Source organism: Thermochaetoides thermophila (assembly GCF_000221225.1).
Source record: "Thermochaetoides thermophila DSM 1495 unplaced genomic scaffold scf7180000011816, whole genome shotgun sequence".
NCBI classification, from domain to species: domain Eukaryota; kingdom Fungi; phylum Ascomycota; class Sordariomycetes; order Sordariales; family Chaetomiaceae; genus Thermochaetoides; species Thermochaetoides thermophila.
In genome coordinates, this window is record NW_006383032.1 from 2,330,706 (window position 1) to 2,351,840 (window position 21,135).

General features: G+C 53.5%; 6 protein-coding genes across 6 annotated transcripts; 2 read left to right on the forward strand and 4 right to left on the reverse strand.

The window, feature by feature from the left end:
- Positions 1 to 268: 268 nt before the first annotated feature.
- On the reverse strand, positions 269 to 2,076 carry CTHT_0027180 (uncharacterized protein; the record flags this gene model as incomplete). Its single annotated transcript, XM_006693113.1, has 2 exons — positions 269 to 1,647; positions 1,713 to 2,076. The coding sequence occupies 2 exons, from the start codon at positions 2,074 to 2,076 to the stop codon at positions 269 to 271; spliced, it is 1,743 nt and encodes a 580-aa protein (XP_006693176.1).
- Positions 2,077 to 5,732: 3,656 nt separating this feature from the next.
- On the forward strand, positions 5,733 to 8,437 carry CTHT_0027190 (uncharacterized protein; the record flags this gene model as incomplete). Its single annotated transcript, XM_006693114.1, has 3 exons — positions 5,733 to 6,665; positions 6,718 to 7,012; positions 7,068 to 8,437. 3 exons carry the CDS (start codon positions 5,733 to 5,735, stop codon positions 8,435 to 8,437), a joined length of 2,598 nt encoding a protein of 865 aa, XP_006693177.1.
- Positions 8,438 to 9,075: 638 nt separating this feature from the next.
- CTHT_0027200 (putative sodium/hydrogen exchanger protein) lies at positions 9,076 to 11,354 on the reverse strand (the record flags this gene model as incomplete). Its single annotated transcript, XM_006693115.1, has 5 exons — positions 9,076 to 10,214; positions 10,267 to 10,923; positions 10,995 to 11,141; positions 11,219 to 11,242; positions 11,312 to 11,354. The coding sequence occupies 5 exons, from the start codon at positions 11,352 to 11,354 to the stop codon at positions 9,076 to 9,078; spliced, it is 2,010 nt and encodes a 669-aa protein (XP_006693178.1).
- A 1,686-nt stretch (positions 11,355 to 13,040) lies between these two features.
- CTHT_0027210 (uncharacterized protein) lies at positions 13,041 to 15,202 on the forward strand (the record flags this gene model as incomplete). Its single annotated transcript, XM_006693116.1, has 2 exons — positions 13,041 to 13,782; positions 13,842 to 15,202. The coding sequence occupies 2 exons, from the start codon at positions 13,041 to 13,043 to the stop codon at positions 15,200 to 15,202; spliced, it is 2,103 nt and encodes a 700-aa protein (XP_006693179.1).
- A 352-nt stretch (positions 15,203 to 15,554) lies between these two features.
- CTHT_0027220 (uncharacterized protein) lies at positions 15,555 to 16,233 on the reverse strand (the record flags this gene model as incomplete). The annotated part of the gene is made up of 3 exons (XM_006693117.1): positions 15,555 to 15,891; positions 16,005 to 16,084; positions 16,186 to 16,233. 3 exons carry the CDS (start codon positions 16,231 to 16,233, stop codon positions 15,555 to 15,557), a joined length of 465 nt encoding a protein of 154 aa, XP_006693180.1.
- A 1,012-nt stretch (positions 16,234 to 17,245) lies between these two features.
- Positions 17,246 to 20,743, reverse strand: CTHT_0027230 (uncharacterized protein; the record flags this gene model as incomplete). Its single annotated transcript, XM_006693118.1, has 5 exons — positions 17,246 to 17,308; positions 17,375 to 19,045; positions 19,100 to 19,173; positions 19,238 to 20,452; positions 20,716 to 20,743. 5 exons carry the CDS (start codon positions 20,741 to 20,743, stop codon positions 17,246 to 17,248), a joined length of 3,051 nt encoding a protein of 1,016 aa, XP_006693181.1.
- Positions 20,744 to 21,135: the final 392 nt, after the last annotated feature.

Below are 21,135 nucleotides of genomic sequence, written 5' to 3' on the forward strand. Positions count from 1 at the left end.
TGTTAATGAACAAGTTACCTTAATACGTGGTAAGGTTGAAGACACGTGTAAGGATAACGCCCTGAAAATCACAATCTGCAGAGCAAATACAAAGTGCAAACACAAAAAACCATGCCATGGCTGATTGTCTCTCTATCCTGCCCGACCCAGTCTAGCCCATTACTCTATAAACTCGTGAAATCCCAGACTCCATCACAATGCCGACGACCACAAGGCAAGGAAAAAGCAACTAAATATAAGGAAAAGGTATCATGACAGAGAGACCGCTCTACTCGCGGGAGAGATCGCGGCCGAACACCTTGGACTTGAGCCAGTCGTTAATCACGAGCAGCTTGTTGCGCATGCTGAAGCACATGCTAACGTAGGCACTGCGCCAGAAGAGGAATGTCAAGCTGCCGGCAGCGGCGACGTTGCCGTTGAACCAGGTGATATCAGCAACGGCCTTTTCGCTGCCAATGTAGGCCAAGCTACCTTGGTGAGAGTACTGGAAAGGCTTGACATCCTTGATGCGGCGCAGCTTGCGCTCTAGCTCGGCAATCTCCTGAGAGATCTCAGCCGAGTTACCAGGCTCCAGGTTGAGCGAGGAGCTCAGATGGCGGATCTTCTCCTCGAGTGCCTCCGTCTTGGCCATGTTATTGAAAAGGCGAGCCAGGAAGGTACCCTCCTGGGCAGCAACCTGGGCTGTCGGCGCATACCCGGCCACGGCGCAGTCGCCGATGGCCCAGATGTCGCGCGTACCCTGCACGACGAGGTATTCGTTCACGGCCAAGCCGCGGCGAGAGTTCTTCTGGGCAGGGATCTTGGACATTAGGTCCCTGACGACAGGGCGCACGGCGTTGCCGGTAGCCCAGACGAGCAGGCCGTAAGGGAAGACAATGGTTTCCTTGGTGCCGTCAGGGCGGGTGACCTCAGCCTCGACGGATTTCTCATTCACCTTCTTGACGACAGTCTTGGTGTGGATATTGATCTTCTCCTCCTTGAAAGACCGTTCCGTGTACTCAATCAGCTGTCGGGAGAACATGGGCAGCACGTTAGGAAGAGCCTCGATGAGCGTCACGCGGAAGCGATCAGCAATCTCGGGCACCAGCTTCTTGATGTCCTCCTGGAAGAAGTCCTGCAGCTCGCCAGCGAACTCGACACCAGTGGGACCACCGCCAACCACAACCATGTGAAGAAGGCGATCGATCTCCTCGGGCGACTGATCCTTGAACATGGCTGTCTCGACGCAGTCCATGATGCGCTTACGAATCTTCTGGGCGTCGCCAATCTCCTTGAGGAAGCACGAGTGCTCGCGGACACCAGGAATGCCGAAAGTAGCGTTCTCGGCGCCAACGCCGATCACAAGCATGTCATAGGGTACCTCGGTCTCAGTTGTGCTACCTTTGATCTCCGAGGTGTCAAATATGCGCACTACCTTGCGCTCGGGGTCGATGGAACTAGCTTCGGCCTCGTAGAAGGTAACGCGCCCCTTCTTCTGGCGCAGAATCGTGCGCACAGGCTCCATAATGGAACGATGCTCGACGGTACCGGTCGTACATGAGGGAAGCAGAGGGGTGAAAAGGAAGTAGTTGCGGGGTGAGATAACAACCACATTGTAGTTCTCGGTATCCAGACGCTTGAGCAGAGAGATCGAACCCCAGCCGGTGCCTAACAAATCACGGGTCAGCCAGATGTTCCGAGACGGCCACAAACTCACACCGAAATGTGTTTACCTAGAATAACGAGCGTCTTCTTGGACGGATCGGGCTCCACCTGGGGCTCAGGATGCCTGTCCATGTAGACATTGTATCCGACCAAGGCGATGCCGCCGAGCACCGAGAGATATCCGAGACGGAAGGCCCACCTCAACTTGCGGAACCGCCTCTTCTTCGGCGGTGGCGGAGAGACAGAAGCTTCGCTGGCAAAGTTACGGCGGAGCTGGCTCGAGACAGGTCCTTGCACGCTGCCGAAGAGAGGCCTCGGGGCGACCGTCCTGCGCGAGGCCTGGAGGAACAATCTGGGAGTGACGCACTGCTGAAGCAGCACGGCGCCTGTCTGGGGCACCGCGAGCTTGGTGAAAGCTCGTGACGTCGCCATAGGGGCTCAATTGGCGAGCGCGGGGTCTTAGGGGTCGCGCGGAGAAGGTGAAAAGGGAGGGATTGGAGAAAGGACTGGCAGAGACTGGCCGAAGCGGGACGAGAGAGTACGACGAAAGAAGAGGAACGTCAGAGGCAGCAAACGGACGAACAAGAAATTTTTTAGTTCAAAGGGCTGCACAATTGGCAGGGCAGGTCGACCATCATCAGGGCTGCGATCTGCGCTAAGATAAGCTGCGGGAGCTTGATGTTGGCGGGTTGCGGGTCGCGGCCCTGTCATCAGTCTCTTGTAGTGGAGGCTATTTTTTCATGGCTAACAGTTGCGACTTTTTCCTATTCGCCCCTTCTGATAGCTCCCTCGGCCAGTGGCCACTCTGCGGCGGACCAGCCCCCCACCACACCCCACCAGGCCGTCTGCCAAGCGACCGAACCCGTGCAATCCTTGAATGACGACACAGAACACACAGATTTTGGAGCAAATTGAGGAGGCTTGACTGCACTCAGCACCCATGCAAAAAGGCTCCGATGCGGAACCGTGACAGATGACGGAGACCTTTTCCTCTGACAGCGTGGGCGAACATCGGACACGACGAGAAAATTTTTGATCTTGAGTGACAGTGCACAGGCAGCGGACCACTCGCCAGCATTGGGCGTTACCAATATGGAACCTGGGTTGCACACTGTCAACTCGGAACCTCCCGTGCCTGCATTATCACTTATCAGTATGGCAGCGATAAGTGCAAGTATGGATTGGCAGCTCGAGGTACCTGTGTCGTATCTGAACTGTGTGAATCATAACCGCCCATGCTGTCAGTATCATCATCATCACCACTTCGGCCTAGTTCTCCTGGTCCTCTCATGCGCTGCCTGCTTATTTCTGACAATTTCATTGTTCACTTTTAGGGGCTAATAATGCTCCGTTTCTCCCCGAAATGACATTCTATTCCGACTTTTCGCGCAACCCTTGACTCTTTGCGGGGAGAGAGGAAGCCGTCCATTGTTGTGACCTGGACACCGACACTATCACATGCATTCAAAGGCACTGGGCAACATGACAGTGTGCTACGTGCTAAGTGCAACGCACTCCTGTCACGGTTGGTTGGTTTACGGCTAAAGTGATGTTGTGGTTGTTGAGCTTGCCGAGTCAGCCCGGCCCAACTCCAAATGCCGAGCGAGGACAGGCATGTGGACATGCCAGCACCGCCGAGACTGCAGTTTGCAGATGTTTGCGCTCTCCAAAGAGAGCCGGCAAACCCCGGGCCGGTCCCGAGTCCGCCGAGGCCCGGGTCGGTCAGCGCCTAGCTGAGCCCGGATACCGGCCATTGCCGAGCATAGCTTCAAGCAACGAGCGCGTACAGACTGATATTGCACAATTCGGGATTCTCCAAAAGCAAACAAACAAAAGGCATCAGAAACTGTCCCGACACGTGGCAATCAGTTCAAATTTCTGGTAAACTCAACTACGTGTAAGGTGTGCCTGTCTACCAGAAAGCATCCCATGCTTCGCTATCGGTCGTGAATTTTAGCAGCACCGTCTTCCAAACCGGAGGGTGTGGAAGCAAGAAAAAATTACATGTTAGTTGGTTATAGCCTCAACTTGCCACTGCAGTGACAGCAAGCGCTATCCACACCGTCACAAGCATACCCAATTCCTAACTCCTCACTTTAAGTCCCGAGTTCTGTTACTCTGTATGACTCAGCGATGACTCGGGCTTCTTGGATGCAAGACCTCTCGAGCCCCTGCGGAAGATCGGAATGTTGTCGATTGCAGGGCAAATCTCGCGTCTGATCTCTTGCGAGCAGCCACTCTTATTTGTATTCGAGCTCATTCGGTCAAAGCTTGCTGCTTGATGTGCCATCGACCCGCAGGTTGACATCTCGTGCGCATGAAAGCATCTGCAGAGATCTCCCCTCATCTGCCACTTCACCCCACGTCGTCCCAACGAACCTGTCCCCTGTGCGTCGAAAAAGCTGCCTTTTCGCTTTGGTGTGAGCTTAAGCTGCTGGTGCTGCTGCGCGCGACAAGAGTGGCTACCAAGCCCGGCCTCAGAAGCCTTTGCCTGTCTTTTGGTGTGTTTACCTCCGACGTCGAGCTGGACTTGGCCTGCCTCTGCTCGCGACAACACCGAACCACTGTAGAGTGTCACAGCCACATCTAGTGATACCGCTGCCATTTCATACTGTCACAGTTCATCAAACGCAGTACGTTGGTTTTCAAATCCGCAAAAGAATCTTCTGCTGGTGGGTCAGTGCCAACCAGCTTCCAGGCTCAAACCCCCTCCCCACCCACCAAGTCCCGGAATGTCTACACGGCCACCGATTCAGACTCATCGGGATCAACCTCTGGAAAAGTAAACATGCTTGATCTTCTCTCATGTCGACCGGTGTTTGCTCTCCTCGGAAGGGTTCGAGAGCACGCGCCCAGCATTGAAGTTCCCAAGCGTGTCGACGTTCGGACCAACTGCCATAGGCAAGCCGTCAGTCTCATCAGTGGGAGTGTGTGGTAACCCGTAAAGGCGCCACACACAAACTCAAATCATAAAAAGCTCTCAACTCAGAACTGTTTTGAGCAGCGGCTTTGCCGTCGCGGGAAGTGAAGCGACTGCAACGCCATGATGCGTCGTCAGTTCTTAGTAGTTTACCCGCGGTGACCGTCTTGAGGAAGCTGAAACACGCTCTTCGCCGGCTGAGACGCACTACCCCTGCTACCCTGAATCTTGGCCTGCAACCACAACATCTCATTGTTCCCAGGCCCTTCGTTCAACTTCCGAGTAGCTTCAAATCCCAAGTGGCTACTGTTGCCTTGTTGCTGAAGTAGAAGTGATATGCAATGCCAAAAGTCTTGCCTGTCTTCTGGTCATGCAATAGCGTGTAGAAGTTGGGCGAGCGGGTGCTCAGCTTAGCTTTGTGGGAAATGGATGGAGCAACACCATCGGTTCAGCTGCATCGTGTGAGCCTCAAAGAGCCTCATGATATAAGCTCCTACTCAGACAAAGCCGTTTCCGATCTCTATATCGTGTTGCCTTTTTATCCTTGTTGATTCCATCTCCATGCTTTTGCTGACTGCCGGAACCAAGATCTCTGGAGAGGAAGTTTAAAATTTTGGTAACCAATGTGAGAGAAAAGCTGAGAAAAAAAAAAAAAATACAACCCCATGCCACCCGGATCCCTGTTTTGGTACAGCTCGATCCCCTTGAAGCTCCGGCATATCTCATCCCTGATGTGCTTCTTGCCAGGGACGTGGAGCTTGGCCCTCATGCAACCTTACTGCCGGCTGCTTGGCTAGGAAGTTTGGTCTGTCTGTACTGCTGCTTCTGCTTCTGCTTCTCTTCTGCTTTGCTTTGTTCCACACAAATCACATTATCCTTCATCCTTCTTTTTTGCTTCTTTTCACAACAGGGCCGGCTTCCCGTTCATTTCTTCTATGTACTATACTTTCCACCTTGTCCTTTACGTATTTTTGTAATATTATCACTATTTCGACCGTTCCTTTCTGCGTCAGTCAACCTCGGTTGTCGAGTTCTCTCCAACCCCGATCAGCCTTCAATCGATTCTTTACAGATTCAATGTCTACGAAAATCAAAATTTGATGGATACTCTGACCCGGTCGATCAATTTTACCTCGCCGGCGGATGTATGATGCAAATCAGTGAGGGAATGGCTCCGTTTCGAAAAGACACAACAGCAGTTGCGCGAAGATGCCCAGACGACAAATACGCTCTCTTGCCTCATTTCAATCTCAACCCCCGACAGAAAAATAGGGGAGGAGGAGGGAATGGCAATAGAGATGATGACAACGATGATAATAGTCCGCGTCGTTTTCGGTCCGGCAACGGCAGGAACGGCAATAACAATAATGACGATGATGATAACAACAACGACTCTGGGAGAAATAGGGGTAATAGGAATTCTGGAGGGGGCAACCGGAATGGTGGCAGCAACAAGGGAAACGGTAACGGAAATGGCAATGGGTACAGAAATGGGGGAGGTAGTAACCGGTCTGAGAATGGGGGTAACGGAGGAAGATTTCGAAATGGCAGTGGTAACGGTAACGGCAACTCAGGTGGAGGAAACCGAGGAGGTAACAGGGGCGGGAATGATAGCAGCGATGAGGATGGGGGGAATAGTAAGGAAGGTGAAGAAAATGTGGGCAACAGTAACGGGAATGGAAGCGAAAATGGGAATGGGAATGGGAATCGAAATCGAGGGAGCAACCGGGGAAACGGTGGCAGGAACAATGGAGGTAACGGCAGAGGAAATGGGTCAGGAAATGGTGGAAGTCGCGGAGGAAACAATGGGAGTAATGGCAACGGCAATGGACGTTTTAGGGATGGGAACAGAAACGACGACGGTGATGACGACTCTAGGCCATCGTCGAGTAGCTCTCCCGAATCGACTTCCGAACCAACTCCTGAGCCAACTGCCGCGCCCTCTTCCTCGTTACCGGAGGCTGCTCCGACCGCAACCGAAACCCCCGTTTCTGGAGAGCCAACTACGTCGGCAGAAGGGACGATCTCTGATGCCCCCACTGCGTCTGGCACATCTGCCGTTGTCCCTCAGCCTGAAATGACCCCAAGCCCGACTCTTGAGGTGAGTCTGAATGTTTTCTGTGACATTTGAGCAGTGCTAATATCTCTGGAAGGATCCTTCTGTCACCACGTATGCCCCCATCATCACAGCGAGCGAGGTGCCGTCGTCATCTAGCCTCGTCGATATTGGTGAGAATGGGGCTTCCGGAACTGTACCTTCGTCACTGGCCCCGTTACCCACGCCATCTGCCAGCCCTCCTCCACTTCCGGGGCCGCTGGGTGAAACGCCCGAGATCAAGCCCAACGATGGTGACCTAAGCAATGGCAGCGTTGTCAACCGGATTGAACCGTCAGAAAGTGGTATGGACCGCGGAACTGAGCGCGTTCTGATCTCGGTTAGCTCAATAGGTATGGCTCTCTCGCACGTTGACTGCCAAAATGGAAGATCTAACCTGTACCGCAGGTGCCTTCATCATTGTATGCTTCATAGTTTGGATGATTTGGCGGCTGGTAAGGGCGAGGAGGAGGCGTGGCCAGGGGAGGGCTAACGTCCTGGGCGGGCTTCCCAAGGGGTTGACTTCCAAGGTCTCATTCCTCAGACACCGTCCAGAACTGAGCTTAAGTGGTTCAACCATCAATGGATCGCCCCCGCCAACGCTCCATGAAAAGTCGGGCAGCATCAGCAGTTTGGTCGGGGGTTACTATGCCCCAGACAAGTCGCAGTTGCAAGCACAACCACAACCACAGCCACGACCACAACAGCAACAGCAACAGCAACAGCAACCGAAGCCGCAACCACAAATACAGAAACAGCAACAAACTCAGCCAATGATAATGCCCGATCGGTCATTTCAGGCTCGCTATTCCGAGAGCATTTATCCTTCACAGATTCCAGAGCCTCTTATGTACGCCCCGCCGCCAAACGGCCTGAACATCACGAACATGGCCAGCATCCCGACAGCGTATGCTCATCAACCTCAGGGGTCTCTGAGCTCTACGAATGCCGCCAACTTCAGCTCAATGATACCGAGTGATGGTTCAATTGGCACTGCGTACACTACGACTGTGCCAACTACTCTCTACTACAACCAACCGATGTCCACATCGCAAATGGGAGCTGCTTATGGATATCGCCAACCTAGCATGTTCGAGAGTGACGTCTCGTCTCTTTCTTCAGGCTTCGGTGACGGGGATATTATCCTCCCTCCAAACGATCAGCCGCAGCCTCCAGCCCTGGCGGCCCTTCCTCGTGCCCCAGCAGATCCAAACGCTAGCCCTGATCCAAACAACACTGGCACAGCCGCAAATTACACAACCCGCTTCTCCTGGATGTCCAATCGTACAACCCAAACTCAAACCCAACCACCATTACGCAACTCCCAATCCTTCGCCCCTCATCTCCAGCGCGCCCCCAGTCTCGCCCGCAGCGAATCCGTTTACACTCAAACAAGCGAAGACCACCCAGCCCGATTCCGCTCACTGCGCTCCTGGGTTGACCAACAAACGGGCCGTATTCATCGCGCACAAGCTCGGTTCCGCGAGCTACAAAGCAAGAACGGCGACGGCAGCACCACCCTTGGCAGCGGCAGCGAGAAGGACCTGTTCCCTCCGGAGCCGGCAGAGATGACGATAATGTATGCGGGGATTCCGGGGATTCATAATCCGCCACCGGAGCCGAATTTGGGGATGATGGGGGATGAGGAGCGGCCGAGGAGGGTAGAGAGTGCGTTGGGGGGGATGGGGATGGCGTTGCCGGGGAGTGCGGTAGGCAACTGGGGGGATAAGAGGGATAGTCAAAGCGAGAGGAGAGAGGACAAGGTGAGGAATGTGTGAAGAGGGAACGGTTCTACTAAAGGCGAAATTGAGTCAGGAGTAATGATAGTGCATCGGTATGCCAGTTGTCCTGCCGCGGATGAGCCTGGTGCTTACGCGGTCGAGAGGGCCTGGGCATGGCTAATGCTGTGATAGTGAACATGTTCTATCTTTCGAGTTGGTTAGTTCTTTCGGTGCTGCTTTAGTTGGGTTCAGTCGATACTTATACCCTAGTACGTTCAAAATGGAAGAGGGATTGAGAATTTGCAATCGCACTCAAATGAGCGCTCTCTTGCTGATGAGATGAAAGCCTCGGGACCATCAAATCACTTGCACAACTCCAATTGATATAGAACCAGGAGATACAGATAAGTGTGGTGTGAAATCCCTAAACAACTACCAGAGGGTATACTACAACGACAACTACACCGTTCAAGAAGAGAAAACTCAAAATGAAAGAGCCATACCTATCTATCAGCCTGCTTACTTCAGGTACCTAAAAAGTAACTCCGCAAAAGGAAACAAAACGCCAATAATGCCAGCCTGCCAGTCTACCAATCCCTCCTTGCCAATAGATGCAGAAATAACCCCCCCTCTTTCAACAGAGAGCCTACCAATTCATAGAAACAAAACAAATCTATGTATCTCATTCCCATCCATCAATGAGAGCCAGACCCTCCAGGTCCACCACGCCCACTCCCAGCATCCAGCAACAGCTTCGGCTTAATAACCTCCTCATCCAGCTGCCTCAGTAGTGCCGTAGGATTCTCAGCACTAAGCAACTGCCGAATGGCGGCCGTGGCCGTGAGGGGCTGCTGGCCTGTCGTCGACGAACCTCCGGCAGCCTGGGTACCACTACTTGGCGTCGCCGCAGAGCTGGGACCCAGCAGGGGACTAGGAATCGACCTGGTGCGGGAGTTGTTGGCGGGAGGCGGCAGGTCCGAGATGTCGATGTCGCTGCCAAAGTCGGACTCGACGCTGCTGCCGCCTGTAGAGGAGGTTGGACCGAGCAGGTCGGTCCGCTCATATTCGTTGTGGGACGCGCCCAGTCGGGGGCTCTTACGGCTGCGGCTGCCGGCATTGGGGGAGTGGTGCCCTGAGGCCCAACCGTTGCGACCTCTTCTGTCTCCGGACGCGCTTCCACTTGGGCCCACGTTGTTCAGGGGCAGAGCAGCGCCACCCCGACCGGTATGGGGAGTGTAGCCAACGCCGGTGTCGGTGCGCTTGTAGACTCCTCCACCACCAATGGCCTCGATGTCGAATTCGTCATCCGAGTCGTTATCATCAGCAACACCCGTGCGAATGCCAAGGATCTCAAGCATTCGAGCTGTGGTACCACCAAAGATAATGACCGTCAACACGACAACGACGAGAACAGTGGCCTGTAGCGCTTGGGTCTCCTTGGCGGTGAACAAAGCAGACAAGGCAACCCCGACGGCACCACGAAGACCGGCCCAAAAGAGCATTACTTGGTAGCTATATGGCAGCTCATCCCCAGCTTCCATACCGCGACGACGGGCTCGATAGCGGATGAACCAATTGATAGCTCGGGACAAGGGGAAGACAGCCACCCATCGGGCTGCGCACACGGCGAGAACAGTAACGATGATGAGAAGCGGCTGATAGACCAAATTCTTCTCGGTAAACAGTGCAAGTCCAAGATAGATGAAGATAAAGTTCTCGGACAATTGCGCAAGAACCTGGAAGATGTACTTGGTGGCCAGCTGTGTCCGGCGCGACATATTGAAGTAGGCATAGTGCTTGAGGGTGATGCCGCAGAACAGCAGGGCGACGATGCCTAGAAACCAATTAGAGCTCATATCGTTGTGACTACCTGTTGAAATACATACCAGACATGCTAATGGCTTGCGCAAAAAAATACGTCGCATAGGCGATCAGGACGACCAGGCACGTCTCAATGCCGGGATATCTCCGGACATAGGTATATTTCAGGCCGAGGGCAGTTGCGACACCAACAATGGCACCGATGCTCAAACTGCCAAAGAACTCGGACAAGAAGTACCAGATTCCATGGAGCATGCTGAAAATTCCAATCCCCCCACCCTTGGTTCCCGCACTTTGGGCCGACTCGAAGATGACAATGGCGACAGCGTCGTTCAAAATAGACTCGCCAAAGATGATAGTGTAGAGCTTAGGGTCGACCTTGAAGGTATTGAAGATGGCCAGGATGGTCACAGGATCCGTGGCGGACAAGGTAGCACCGACGGAGATCGCATCGATCCAAGAGACGTCAAGCCCCTCTGGGGATATGGCCGTGTAGATCCAGAGCAGCACTCCGATAACAACGGCAGAGATGAATGTTCCAGCGAATGCAAAAGTCAAAATGGTGCCGATGTTTCGGAAGAAGTTGCCCTGATGTAGTTCGTAGCCCGATGACAGGATGATGGGAGGAAGAAGGAGGTTGAAGAAGTATTGGTAGTTGAAGTTGACAAGGTCGCGGATCGAGTCGAAACCTGAGATCCGGAGGCCCAGGCCAACAATCATGCCTAAAGCAAAATCAAAGTGGTTAGACTAAAAGCCGAGAGACGGGGCAATGTGGGTGAAATGGACAGCGTACCGCCAAAGATGGACACGACAGTCTCATGGATGGCTGTAATTTTCCGCTGCTGCATGATGTAGCTCGTGCAGAAAGCCACAATTAGCAGCACAATCAGAATGAAGATGGCCCATGATGCGTTGTTTTCCTGCTTCGGGGGGTCCGAAGCTGCGGCACGACAGATTAGCTGGTGTTATGTTCGGCGCAGGAGGGCATCGAATTTGGGAGGGAGATCACGAGCCTACCGTCGGGGTCTTCCTCATCTCTCTCTGGTGTATGGTTCTCCTGTCAGCGTCTACGATAACAAGGGGAGAGCAAGACAAGAAACCGATGCGTACTAGCAAGCTCCAACAAGGAGCTGAAGAGTGTTTGCGCAAGCATGGTATCAAGCTGGTGCTTGCTGGTGCTTTGCGCTTCCCTCGGCTGCCTGCGATGCCGTCGTCGTCGTCTCAGGGTCTGGGAGGGAGCTGTACGGCTGGCGTTGGGCTTAATGAAGGACTGATCGCCAGGGTTGATCGAGTTACAGGATCACAAAGCTGGGCGGGCAGATCAAGAGATGGACTCGCATGGACGTCGCGAAGCGGCTCTGAAAGAGCTTGAAAGATGCAGACAGCGGGGTAGAAGACGAAAGAGCAATCTGCAAGCTGGATTTAGGATGTCGACATTGGAGACGGAGATGCACTTGGCTTGATCTGGACGAGGTGTCCCCACCTGAGCCGCGCGGCAGACCCGCTTGCGGAGAGGGCCGCAGCCAATGGACAAGGGACGACCGGGGGATGGATACAGAACGCTGCCCGCACAATGCTGGAGTGTCCATCTCCACCGGCATCGATCTCCAAATCCCATCCAAAAAGTTCCGGCTGGAGTGACGCCGTCCTGGACTTGGAATCACATATAAATCCGTGCGGATAATAACATTCAGCAGCAAGTTTAACCTTGCCAGCGCTATACTTTTCATCTTGGTTAGTATAGACATCTGCACTGCAAGAATCAGATGCTTTCCTCCAGTCTTGGGGACTACCTCCATATCTAGCACGGCAATGCAGCTAGGGATCCAGAGCGGGGTATCTCTAACTGTAAGCGACAAGGAATCGATGTCTCACAGAGTCGGAGCTGGGTTGCATGCCCATCCAGGAGGGCTCACAACAGGACATCTTCATTCCACAATTTCCCTCCAGAGATGTTGTGCAACACACAGTACACAGCGCAGGGCGGTGCTTGGGGAGCTGGTCCAAGGACCAGGAAAAAGATGGTGATCCACTGCAGCTGATGTGGTCGCTGGTTGAAGATGATGTCGGCTGTTGAGCGTGCCTGCGGCTGTGGCGCGCACATTGTGGGGCGCACTGTCATTTGGTCATCAGGTCCCGTCCCGGGGTTTGGGCCAAAGTTGGCCTAGGACCTGGAGAAGTGGGCCACGCCGAAAAGATCGAAGCTCAAACATACTCTTTTTTATGCATCATTGCCTGTTCCATTGCTTCCAGAGAGTGCCCGATCTTTCTGATCTTGTCGTGGTGATTGGTGCAGAGCGAACAGTGTTGTTACAAACTTCTGGGGCTCAGGCGTCCGCGAGAAGACTCCAAACAGTGCAGCCCCATTCCAACCAGTCCTTGCGCTGTGTCCACCTCGTCTCGGCCCTGTTGGTGCCGAGCGAATCCGTCTTTCAGTGAGGACCGGCAGGCACGAGGCTTCTTGCAGCTGCTGACCTGCAACCCTCCTCCAACCACGGGTTTTGGTCTGCCTCGTCAGCATCACGCGCTTCGTGACAGCAAAACAAACAACATACATAGTGCCACATATTTAGCAGTGGACACCCCATACCTGTCTGCCTGCCTGCTCCTGATTTCGTGCTTATGCTTATAGCAGGGCCAACGCTTCGTCGTCGTTGCCCTCCCCCCGCTTACAAGATCTCCAACCGCCACGGGGCCCTTCGGATCGAACTAGACAAAGAAACGTAACAATTCGAGAGTGTCCGTGATTTTGGCAACAGGAAACCCTGATCTCTTTTCCAAAAGGCGTCTGTGAAACAGCAACACAGCATCGCAAAGTACTTGCTCCTTGCCGCCTCGTATGACGTCGTCACCGGCAGCCCTTCCAGACGCGGCGCACCCCGCAGATAGCGACCATCGTCGCTCGCTTTCTTCGGATGCAGTCAAGAAGTTGGACGTGGAACAAACGACGCGGTCATCTCGAAATGGCGGCCATAGACAAGAAGGGCATCGGGATGCCCCTGTGCCCCAAGATGGCTTGAACGAGCAGTCCCCTCTGCTTTCTCCTAGCTCCTCGCACGGCGACGATGACCCCCTCCATCCCCATGCCGCTCACAATGATATGGAAGAGAGCCAAAAGTCCAAGAGTCTGTGGTACCTCATCCTCTTGACCATCGGCATCGGCGGCTTGCAAATTGCTTGGTCTGTCGAACTGTCCAATGGCTCGCCCTACCTACTCTCGCTCGGTATGAGCAAGTCGCTGGTCGCTTTGGTCTGGATTGCCGGTCCTCTATCCGGGACTCTTGTCCAGCCTTACGTTGGTATGCTAAGCGACAGCTGTCGTATCAGCTGGGGGAAGCGCAAGCCTTTCATGATTGCCGGCGCTGCCGCCACTATTGCGTCTTTGCTGTTCCTTGCTTGGACCAAGGAGATTGTTGGGGGGTTTCTGGGTCTCTTTGGTGCCCCGGCAGACTCGAACTTTGTCAAGGTGTCGATAATCGTCGTTGCTGTGCTCTTTGTCTATATTCTCGACTTTGCCATCAATACGGTGCAGGCTGCTATTCGTGCCTTCATCGTGGATTGCGCGCCCACTCACCAGCAAGGTAAGAAATCTCCTGGTTGTAGGGGTCGAGAACGCAATTAGTTACTAACATTCACTAAGAGACGGCAAATGCCATGGCCAGTCGCTTTGTTGGCATTGGTAACATCGTCGGTTACCTTGCCGGCTATACCAACCTGCCCGCCGTCATGTGGTTCTTCGGTGACACTCAGTTCAAGGACCTTTGCGCGATTGCCAGCATCGCCTTAGCCCTCACTGTTGCCTTGTCATGTCTTTTCATTCGCGAGAGGGACCCACGACTCGAAGGCCCTCCGCCAAAGGATAGACCTGGCGTCTTGGTTTTCTTCCGGAAGATCTTCAAGTCAATCAGGAGGCTCCCTCCTCAAACCAAGAAGGTCTGCCAGGTGCAATTCTGTGCCTGGATCGGCTTCTTCCCCATGCTGTTCTACACCTCAGAGTACATTGCCGAGATCTACGTTGATCCCTTCCTCGAGAAGAACCCGCATATGACGCCTGAAGAACTCGACAAACTGTACGAGGATGCAACTCGTCAAGGCACTTTTGCCTTGCTTATCTTTGCCATCGTGGGCCTGGCCACCAACGTCTTCCTCCCCTTCTTCATCGCCCCGTCAATCGAGACCCGGGTTGAGACAGCCGGCGACGATGCAAACTCACTGAAAGACTACGACGGCGCAAAGAAGACCTGGCTCGACTACCTGGTCATTCCCGGCTTCACTCTCCGGCGTGCTTGGATGCTTGCTCAGATCCTCTTCACCATCTGCATGTTGTGCACTCTCCTCGTGCGTAGCATCACCGCCGGAACCATCCTCATTGGTCTGGTCGGTATCACCTGGGCCCTGACGCTTTGGGCACCATGGGCTATCATCGGCGCCGAGATCTCCCGCCGTGATGAGATCAGGCGTGCCCAGTACGCCCAGCGCCAGCGAGCGAGTAACCGTGGCGTGACTTCTCTCGACGGGTACTCCTCTGACGAGCACCAGACCCCGCGGCAGTTCGGGAATAAGAAGGATGAGGAACAAGACCAGGCTGGAGTCATCTTGGGAATACACAACATGGCTATTGCCGCGCCTCAAATCATTGCCACTATTCTCAGCTCCATCATCTTCCGCATCTTCCAGAAGCCGCGTGGCGTGCCTGGTGATCACTCTATCGCCATCGTCCTGGCCCTGGGCGGCTTGACGGTGTTTGTTTCGGCCTTCCTGATCCACACTATTCGTGACGACCCGGGCATGCCTGTGGATGCGTTCTGTGCGATTGAGGATGGCGAAGTAGAGGACGAGGATATTAGTCGAGATGAGCGAGGTGAAACGAGCGGTCGGGTGTCGTCACGCCGGCCGAGTACGATTCGCAGCAGACGGTCGGTTGAGGTCCTTCCTAGGCAGAGCTTGGAGAGGGCCGCGCTGGTGAGGAATCAAAGCTTTGGTGGTATGGAGTATGATTAAAATTGTTTTCTGCCTTTTCTTTGTTTTGAATTGGACTTTTGCATGGACAAATTCGGGAGTGCATGATGCATAACTCCTCAGTATTTCCAAGGCCTTCGTCGTTATAGCTTTTACGTGAACCCACAGTGATGTGTAGGTTTCTATCTCAGTATGAGCATTTACCAGGATCTCATATGCCCTATATTTCTTCCTTGTTTCATCTGAAATCTCCCATGGAGTACTCCGTTCAGAAATCAACACGTCTACCTACCAACTTATTTTGAGTCAACAGTGATATACACTGCTACTGCACACACTATAGTACAGTCCCCCCATCTCCATCCCCGTAAATACCAACCCCCAGAGCAGTCCCTCAAGCATTAAGAGCCTGCCCAGCCGACACAAACAACATCATGATCACCGTGATTCCCACACCCCACACAAGCGGCCGCAGGCCAGCCAGTTTCCGGTTCTCCTGCAGTGCCACATACACAAAGTTGTACACCGCGCGAGAGACGATATACGTTAGTGTCAGCTTGTTCAGCTTCTCGGTCGGTACCTGGGCGCTGTTGGCTGCGACGACGGCAGCAGCGTACAAGCCGATGGTCTCGAATCCGTTGGCGGCAGCCGCGCGGGCGCGAGAGATGCGCTGCTGGATCGGCTTGGGGAGGGAGCTATCGGTGGCGACCTTGGACTCAAGGGTGCGGGGGCTTAGATGAAGGTTAGTACGTATTGGGTCATTGAGTGAATATTCGAAGCCCGACTCAGGCAGAGATAGGTAGGGCTAAAAGGCCAAGCATCAGAAGTAGGAGTAGAAGCTTACTAGGCTATATCATAGTTCTTGCCAGCCAGCGCAACCGCGTAGAAGTTAGGCGCCATCACCAGGAAGAAGGCGGCGGGGATCTGCGTCATCATGTTTGTTAGCCCCTTATCTCTCATTGAGTTTTCAAGGCTTCCAGCCAGACAAAAAAAAAAAAAAAAAAAAAAAAAAAAAAAGGACTTACAGTGTAGTACGACCAGTTGGTCGAGCTGAAGTCAATGAGGGAAGCCATTATGGCTGGTCGTTTAGAGGAACCACTTCAACGGGAGTGCTAGGTTCTGCTTTGTGGGTGATGGAGTTTGAGTGAAAACCAGATCATCAGATCTCAGGAACAAGAGGCTGCAAGTTCAGCTTTTTGATCAAAACACATGAGGATGTGAAGCTAAAGTCGCTTCGTTGGCATGCAGCAAACAAACCCACTTGGTCCTCGGTAAAGATCCCCAATTCATCGTGGTCTCTGTCTTGAGTGGAGATCAATGATCGGATCGGTACCGGAGTCCATCCGCTCCGAAGTTTGTTGGGTTCGGTGCTCAGGCAAAACCTCTGCCGGGATGTTCCCGATAGTGAAGAGTTTCACGGTATCACCGAATATGTGGGTGTGATTCGATGTTTACAACAGTAGAAGAGTGCCTATCTTAGGTATGTTTCCGTAGTTACACACCCCGAAGCGTAGGTAGGCGTTGAAGTTTGGGTTTCATGTAGGTTGGACTTCATGATGGCCATTAAAAAATGCCAAAGTATGCATTATTTGAACCGGCAACTCAGACACCGAAGGGGCATAGTCTATATAGACATCCTTCGTTCTCAGGCCCAGCAAACCATACAGCAAGGCAGCCTGCACAAACAGGCACCTGTTTTCTCCAATTTGGGTATCGTAACATCATCAGTGGTGAAAAGAGAACAAGTAACAACACAAATGCAGAAAGAAAACTCAGCCTGTCCCGGTCAACTAGCTCCCCAGTTGCCGGAGTTGGCGGTTATGAAATGAAACAGGAGGGACATCAAAGAGAACAAAAGTCCGTCCAGTAGAACCAGCTGGTGATACCTGCCCAAATAATGTTGACCATGTAACCCCAAGTGACTTTTCTAGTCAGCAATAATAGGAGCTTGTGCAGAAAGAAAACCGCAAGGGGCAACATCATCAATTATAGAACAAAAATGTGTGTCAAGTCGTAGACAAGACGCAGCTTAGATACGACTCCAACAGGAAGGCCGGTTCTGATCGACAACAGCTAAGCGTCTGCTTAGACAGTGCCCCGCAACCGCTGTTTCCTGGCCAGCCAGTCCCCAAGCATGTTATCCAGCCTCTGTAAACAATCAGCACTTTATACCACAACATAAACGGTTGGGGCTGTCCTGAGGGAATAACCTACCGTCGTGATCTCGGCCAATTTAGCATTCTCCTCCCTAAACAGCGACGACGCCAACGGGTTATCCAGATCTGGATCCGGATCCACATTGTTCTTGTCGAACACCAAGACCAGCATATCACGTATCTCAGATCCAGAGTCAAAGAACGCGCGCAGGCTGACATCATCCCACGACTCAGACACACGTGGCGAGCTGGAAGCCGTGGTGTTACCGGTGGCGGTACCGGTATTGATGGTAGTCGGCGAGATGACAGAACGAGTGCTTGGAGCTTTGCCTTGAGGCTGGTTCTGCGCCTCGGGAACAGGGACAGGCGGCTCTTCGGGCTCGACAGGCTCGGCGGGTGAGGAAGACGCTGCGTCCTGGGCGGCTTCTTCCTCACTTGTGATGAGCCCAGAAGGGCTGTTGTCGACAGGTGAGACATCGACGGGCGATTCGGCTCGCGGCTCGCTTTGGGGCTTGTGAGCTGCCGCAGAGTCCGGAGAAATCTTGCTTGCTGCCGCCCGAGAAGCTTCTGGTTGCGATTCCGGAACAGCCCTGTCCTGGACCGCCTGTGGCTGCTGATGGATAATTGCATCCGGGATTGGGGCTTTCTGTGTAGGCTCTAGAGCAAAGTCTTCGTCGGACTCATCGTTGTCGATGTCGGCTTCCAAGCGCGACTGGGGTTTTCTCCGTGTACCAGCTCCTCTTGAACCAGGTGACTGCTCCCGTTGACGCCACTGATCTTGCGCACTTCGCTCTTGAGAAGACTTTGGGCTAGATTCGACCAAGCGCATTGTTGCTGGAGGGACATTGGCAACATTATTGAGCCTTGTTTCGGACAGGAAAGTCTTGATATCGACACCGGGCTCTCTGGATATGCTGTTTGATCTCCTGGCGGGCGATGGCTCGACCCGCGGTTGCGGCTTCTGCAGCTTGCTGGGTTGTCTTTGAGCGGGTTTTTCGATCAGATTATCATCCTCCTCATCTTTGTCGTCCGTGTGCCTGCCAAGTATGTCGTCCTCTTCCTCTTTACCTCCTCTCTTATCCCTCCTAGAAAAGAAACCCCGTAAGCCGCCTGACTTCTTGTCCTTCTCCTTTTCTTTCTTCTTTTTCTTGTCGTTCCCATCAAGCTTATCCAGGCTCGGTCGCTGCTTTGATTGTAGAGAGTCATTGGACGTCCGGGGTTCGTCGTCACGCAAGAGATTGGGCGTCAAGGTGATCTTCTTGGTCTCTACAGTGTCATCCTTGAAGAAGGAATCCCGAACAGTGCCGTTGCTAGTCTTTCGCGGCCATTCCGAGGCTGAATCGGCGTACTCAGATATGCGTACGCCGGTCTTGTTCTCCTCACGGCTGGTCTCCGGTTTCTTTGTCTCAGTCTTGGTGTCCCTCTGTTGTGACCTTGGCTTCAACGGCTCAACCCTTGCCGACTCGTCTTCCATATCAGAGTCAAGAGAAGACTGCTGCTGCATCTGATGTTGCTGTTGCTGTTGCTGCTGGTGCTGATGCTGATGCTGCTCTTGCTGCAATTGCTGGGTAGCCAGGTCGTCAACATTTTCCTCTTCATCCGAATACTCAGGATCGGTGTAGTCAACGTAAGTGGGAGCGGCAAACTGGACGGTTTTGTTCTTCTTTTTCTTCAGAGGGTTCTTCGACTTGGGCTTCTCGGTTGTATCCGTAAGCATGGAAGCAGAGAGCTGTGCTTGTGTTAATCAAATATCCCTTTAACCAAACTCATGATTGTAGCTCACATCTATGTTCCTGTGCTTATTCAGCCTAGCCAGCCTTTCTGTCGGTGTCTCAATGTGTTCGGCCGGCAGGTAACCTGATAGCATGTAAGTCAGGAGTGTTGCCGATGTGCCAGGCAAACAATTAGTTCCAAAACTAACCTATACTGCTATCCTTCACAACGCGGACTAGCCACCAGTAGCTGTTGCTGTCATCGAGAAGCACCATAGTGTCGCCCTTCGTCGCATTGGCCTGACCTTCAACGGTCGCGACGAACGTATGAAGGGCGTAGACAAAGTCGAAATCAATATCTTCTGTTTCTTGTAAGCATTCGCCTCCCCAGCCTGAGTCGACAAACCTGGAATCAGAAACATCAGAAAAGTCGCCATCATCATCTTCAGCAGACTCATATGGTAAGGTCAGATCGTCGTCCTCGGCCGATATCCAGTAACACTTTCGGTCGTCGCGGGCACCATCGTGGTTGATGCTAAGCCTGCGGTCGCGCTTATTGTGCGGCTCGCAATTTTCAATTGGGGGATCTCGCCAGTTGTACACCTTGGAGCTTCCTCCTCTTAACTGGCCGTTAAAGGACGTCACATTCTTGTTCTCGTGGTTCGCATCTTCGAAAATATAACTATCCTCTTCGGGGATCGTGGAAAGCCCGTCGTCGGAGTCCGAGGGATCCAAGTGCTCGTATTGTAAGGTCGATGGCCTGGCGGCAGAGATGGCGCGTAATCGAGACTCACCGTCAAGATGATGATGGCGACTCGAGCTAGAAACATAGTCAAACAGCGGCCTGGAAACTTTCCGGCCACGGTCGTGTTGGGCCCCAAATCCGAGCGGAAGGTAGACAGGACCCTCAAGGTATGGAGAAGATGACCCAGGGTCACTGGCTTCCGACATAGATGGTGATGAGCTCCGCACTGCGGCTGGCTCTAGAGGGGGGCCTTGGTATCTGGTTGAAGGAAGAGTCGGAAGAGCGAGAGGCGACCCACCATCCTCGATCGAGGGCGAGCTCGAGATCCTGTCAATCAGGTCATCCTCAATGTCAACGGCGTCGTCGCCGGCCATGTTAGGATCGTCGATCTCGTTCCCGGATAAGCCGCCATTCTGGGCGATGGCCAAGGCATCGTGCTGGGTTGAGAGCGGCATGGTCGATGCGGTGCCGTCGTGCGAATCAAGCACAAGCGGATGTTGCTCGAGATTGTCCGGTTCTGCGTGCCACGAGGGACGAGGGCTCCGGAGAATTTCCTCTGCAGTCTCTGCCGCGACTTCGCGAAGGGTGCTTGCTTGATGTGGAGCGATCGAGCCGTCAGGGGTCAGCCTGCGGTGAGTCTGGGCGGACGGCGCGTCGGCGGGTTGCAGGTCAATGGTGTCTGGACAAAGGGGGAGAGTCAGAAAAACGGTTCAAACTTCACTGGTCGTTGGCAACTGTAAGGAGCATTGCAGACGATGCAAGAGGGAGGAGGCACAGAAGGTACAAGAAGCGGGCATGCGGGACTGAGCCCCAGGGAGTTATTCTTGCAGCCACAGCGCACCTGGCCACAGCGGCGCGCATCCCTGGGGTAGGTAGGCGAGATTTGAGGAGGACCGGGACTGATGGGTGGATGTAAACCGTCAGCCGCTATGAGGTACGTACCAGCACGGATAATTTGCGGCCGGGTCATGTTGGTTAGGCCCGCTCGTGCATAAGTCAACCAGCTAATGAAGCTATGGGTATGGCACAGATGCGCTTTTGCCCTGTTCTTCTTTTCGCAATGTGCTCAACAACCAAAGGTCTGGTGGTGAAGCGCACAACTGCCGGGCGGGAGTCCAAGAAGCCTTGAGACGAGAAAACGGTGCCCCTGGGGTCTCCAGTTAAAAGGTCTGGCCAACAGGAATGAAGAACCCCCAGGACTGGCTTGGTATGGGTTCTTGGCGTGAAACGTGCCGGCGCAGACAAGGGTGTTGAAGCTCGGACCCTTGCTCCACCACGTTTCTCAAGGAGCTTGTGATCTTCGATTCGAAAATGGGCGCTGTCAATGTCGAGGTTGGTAGAGGCGCTGGGAACGCAAATGAA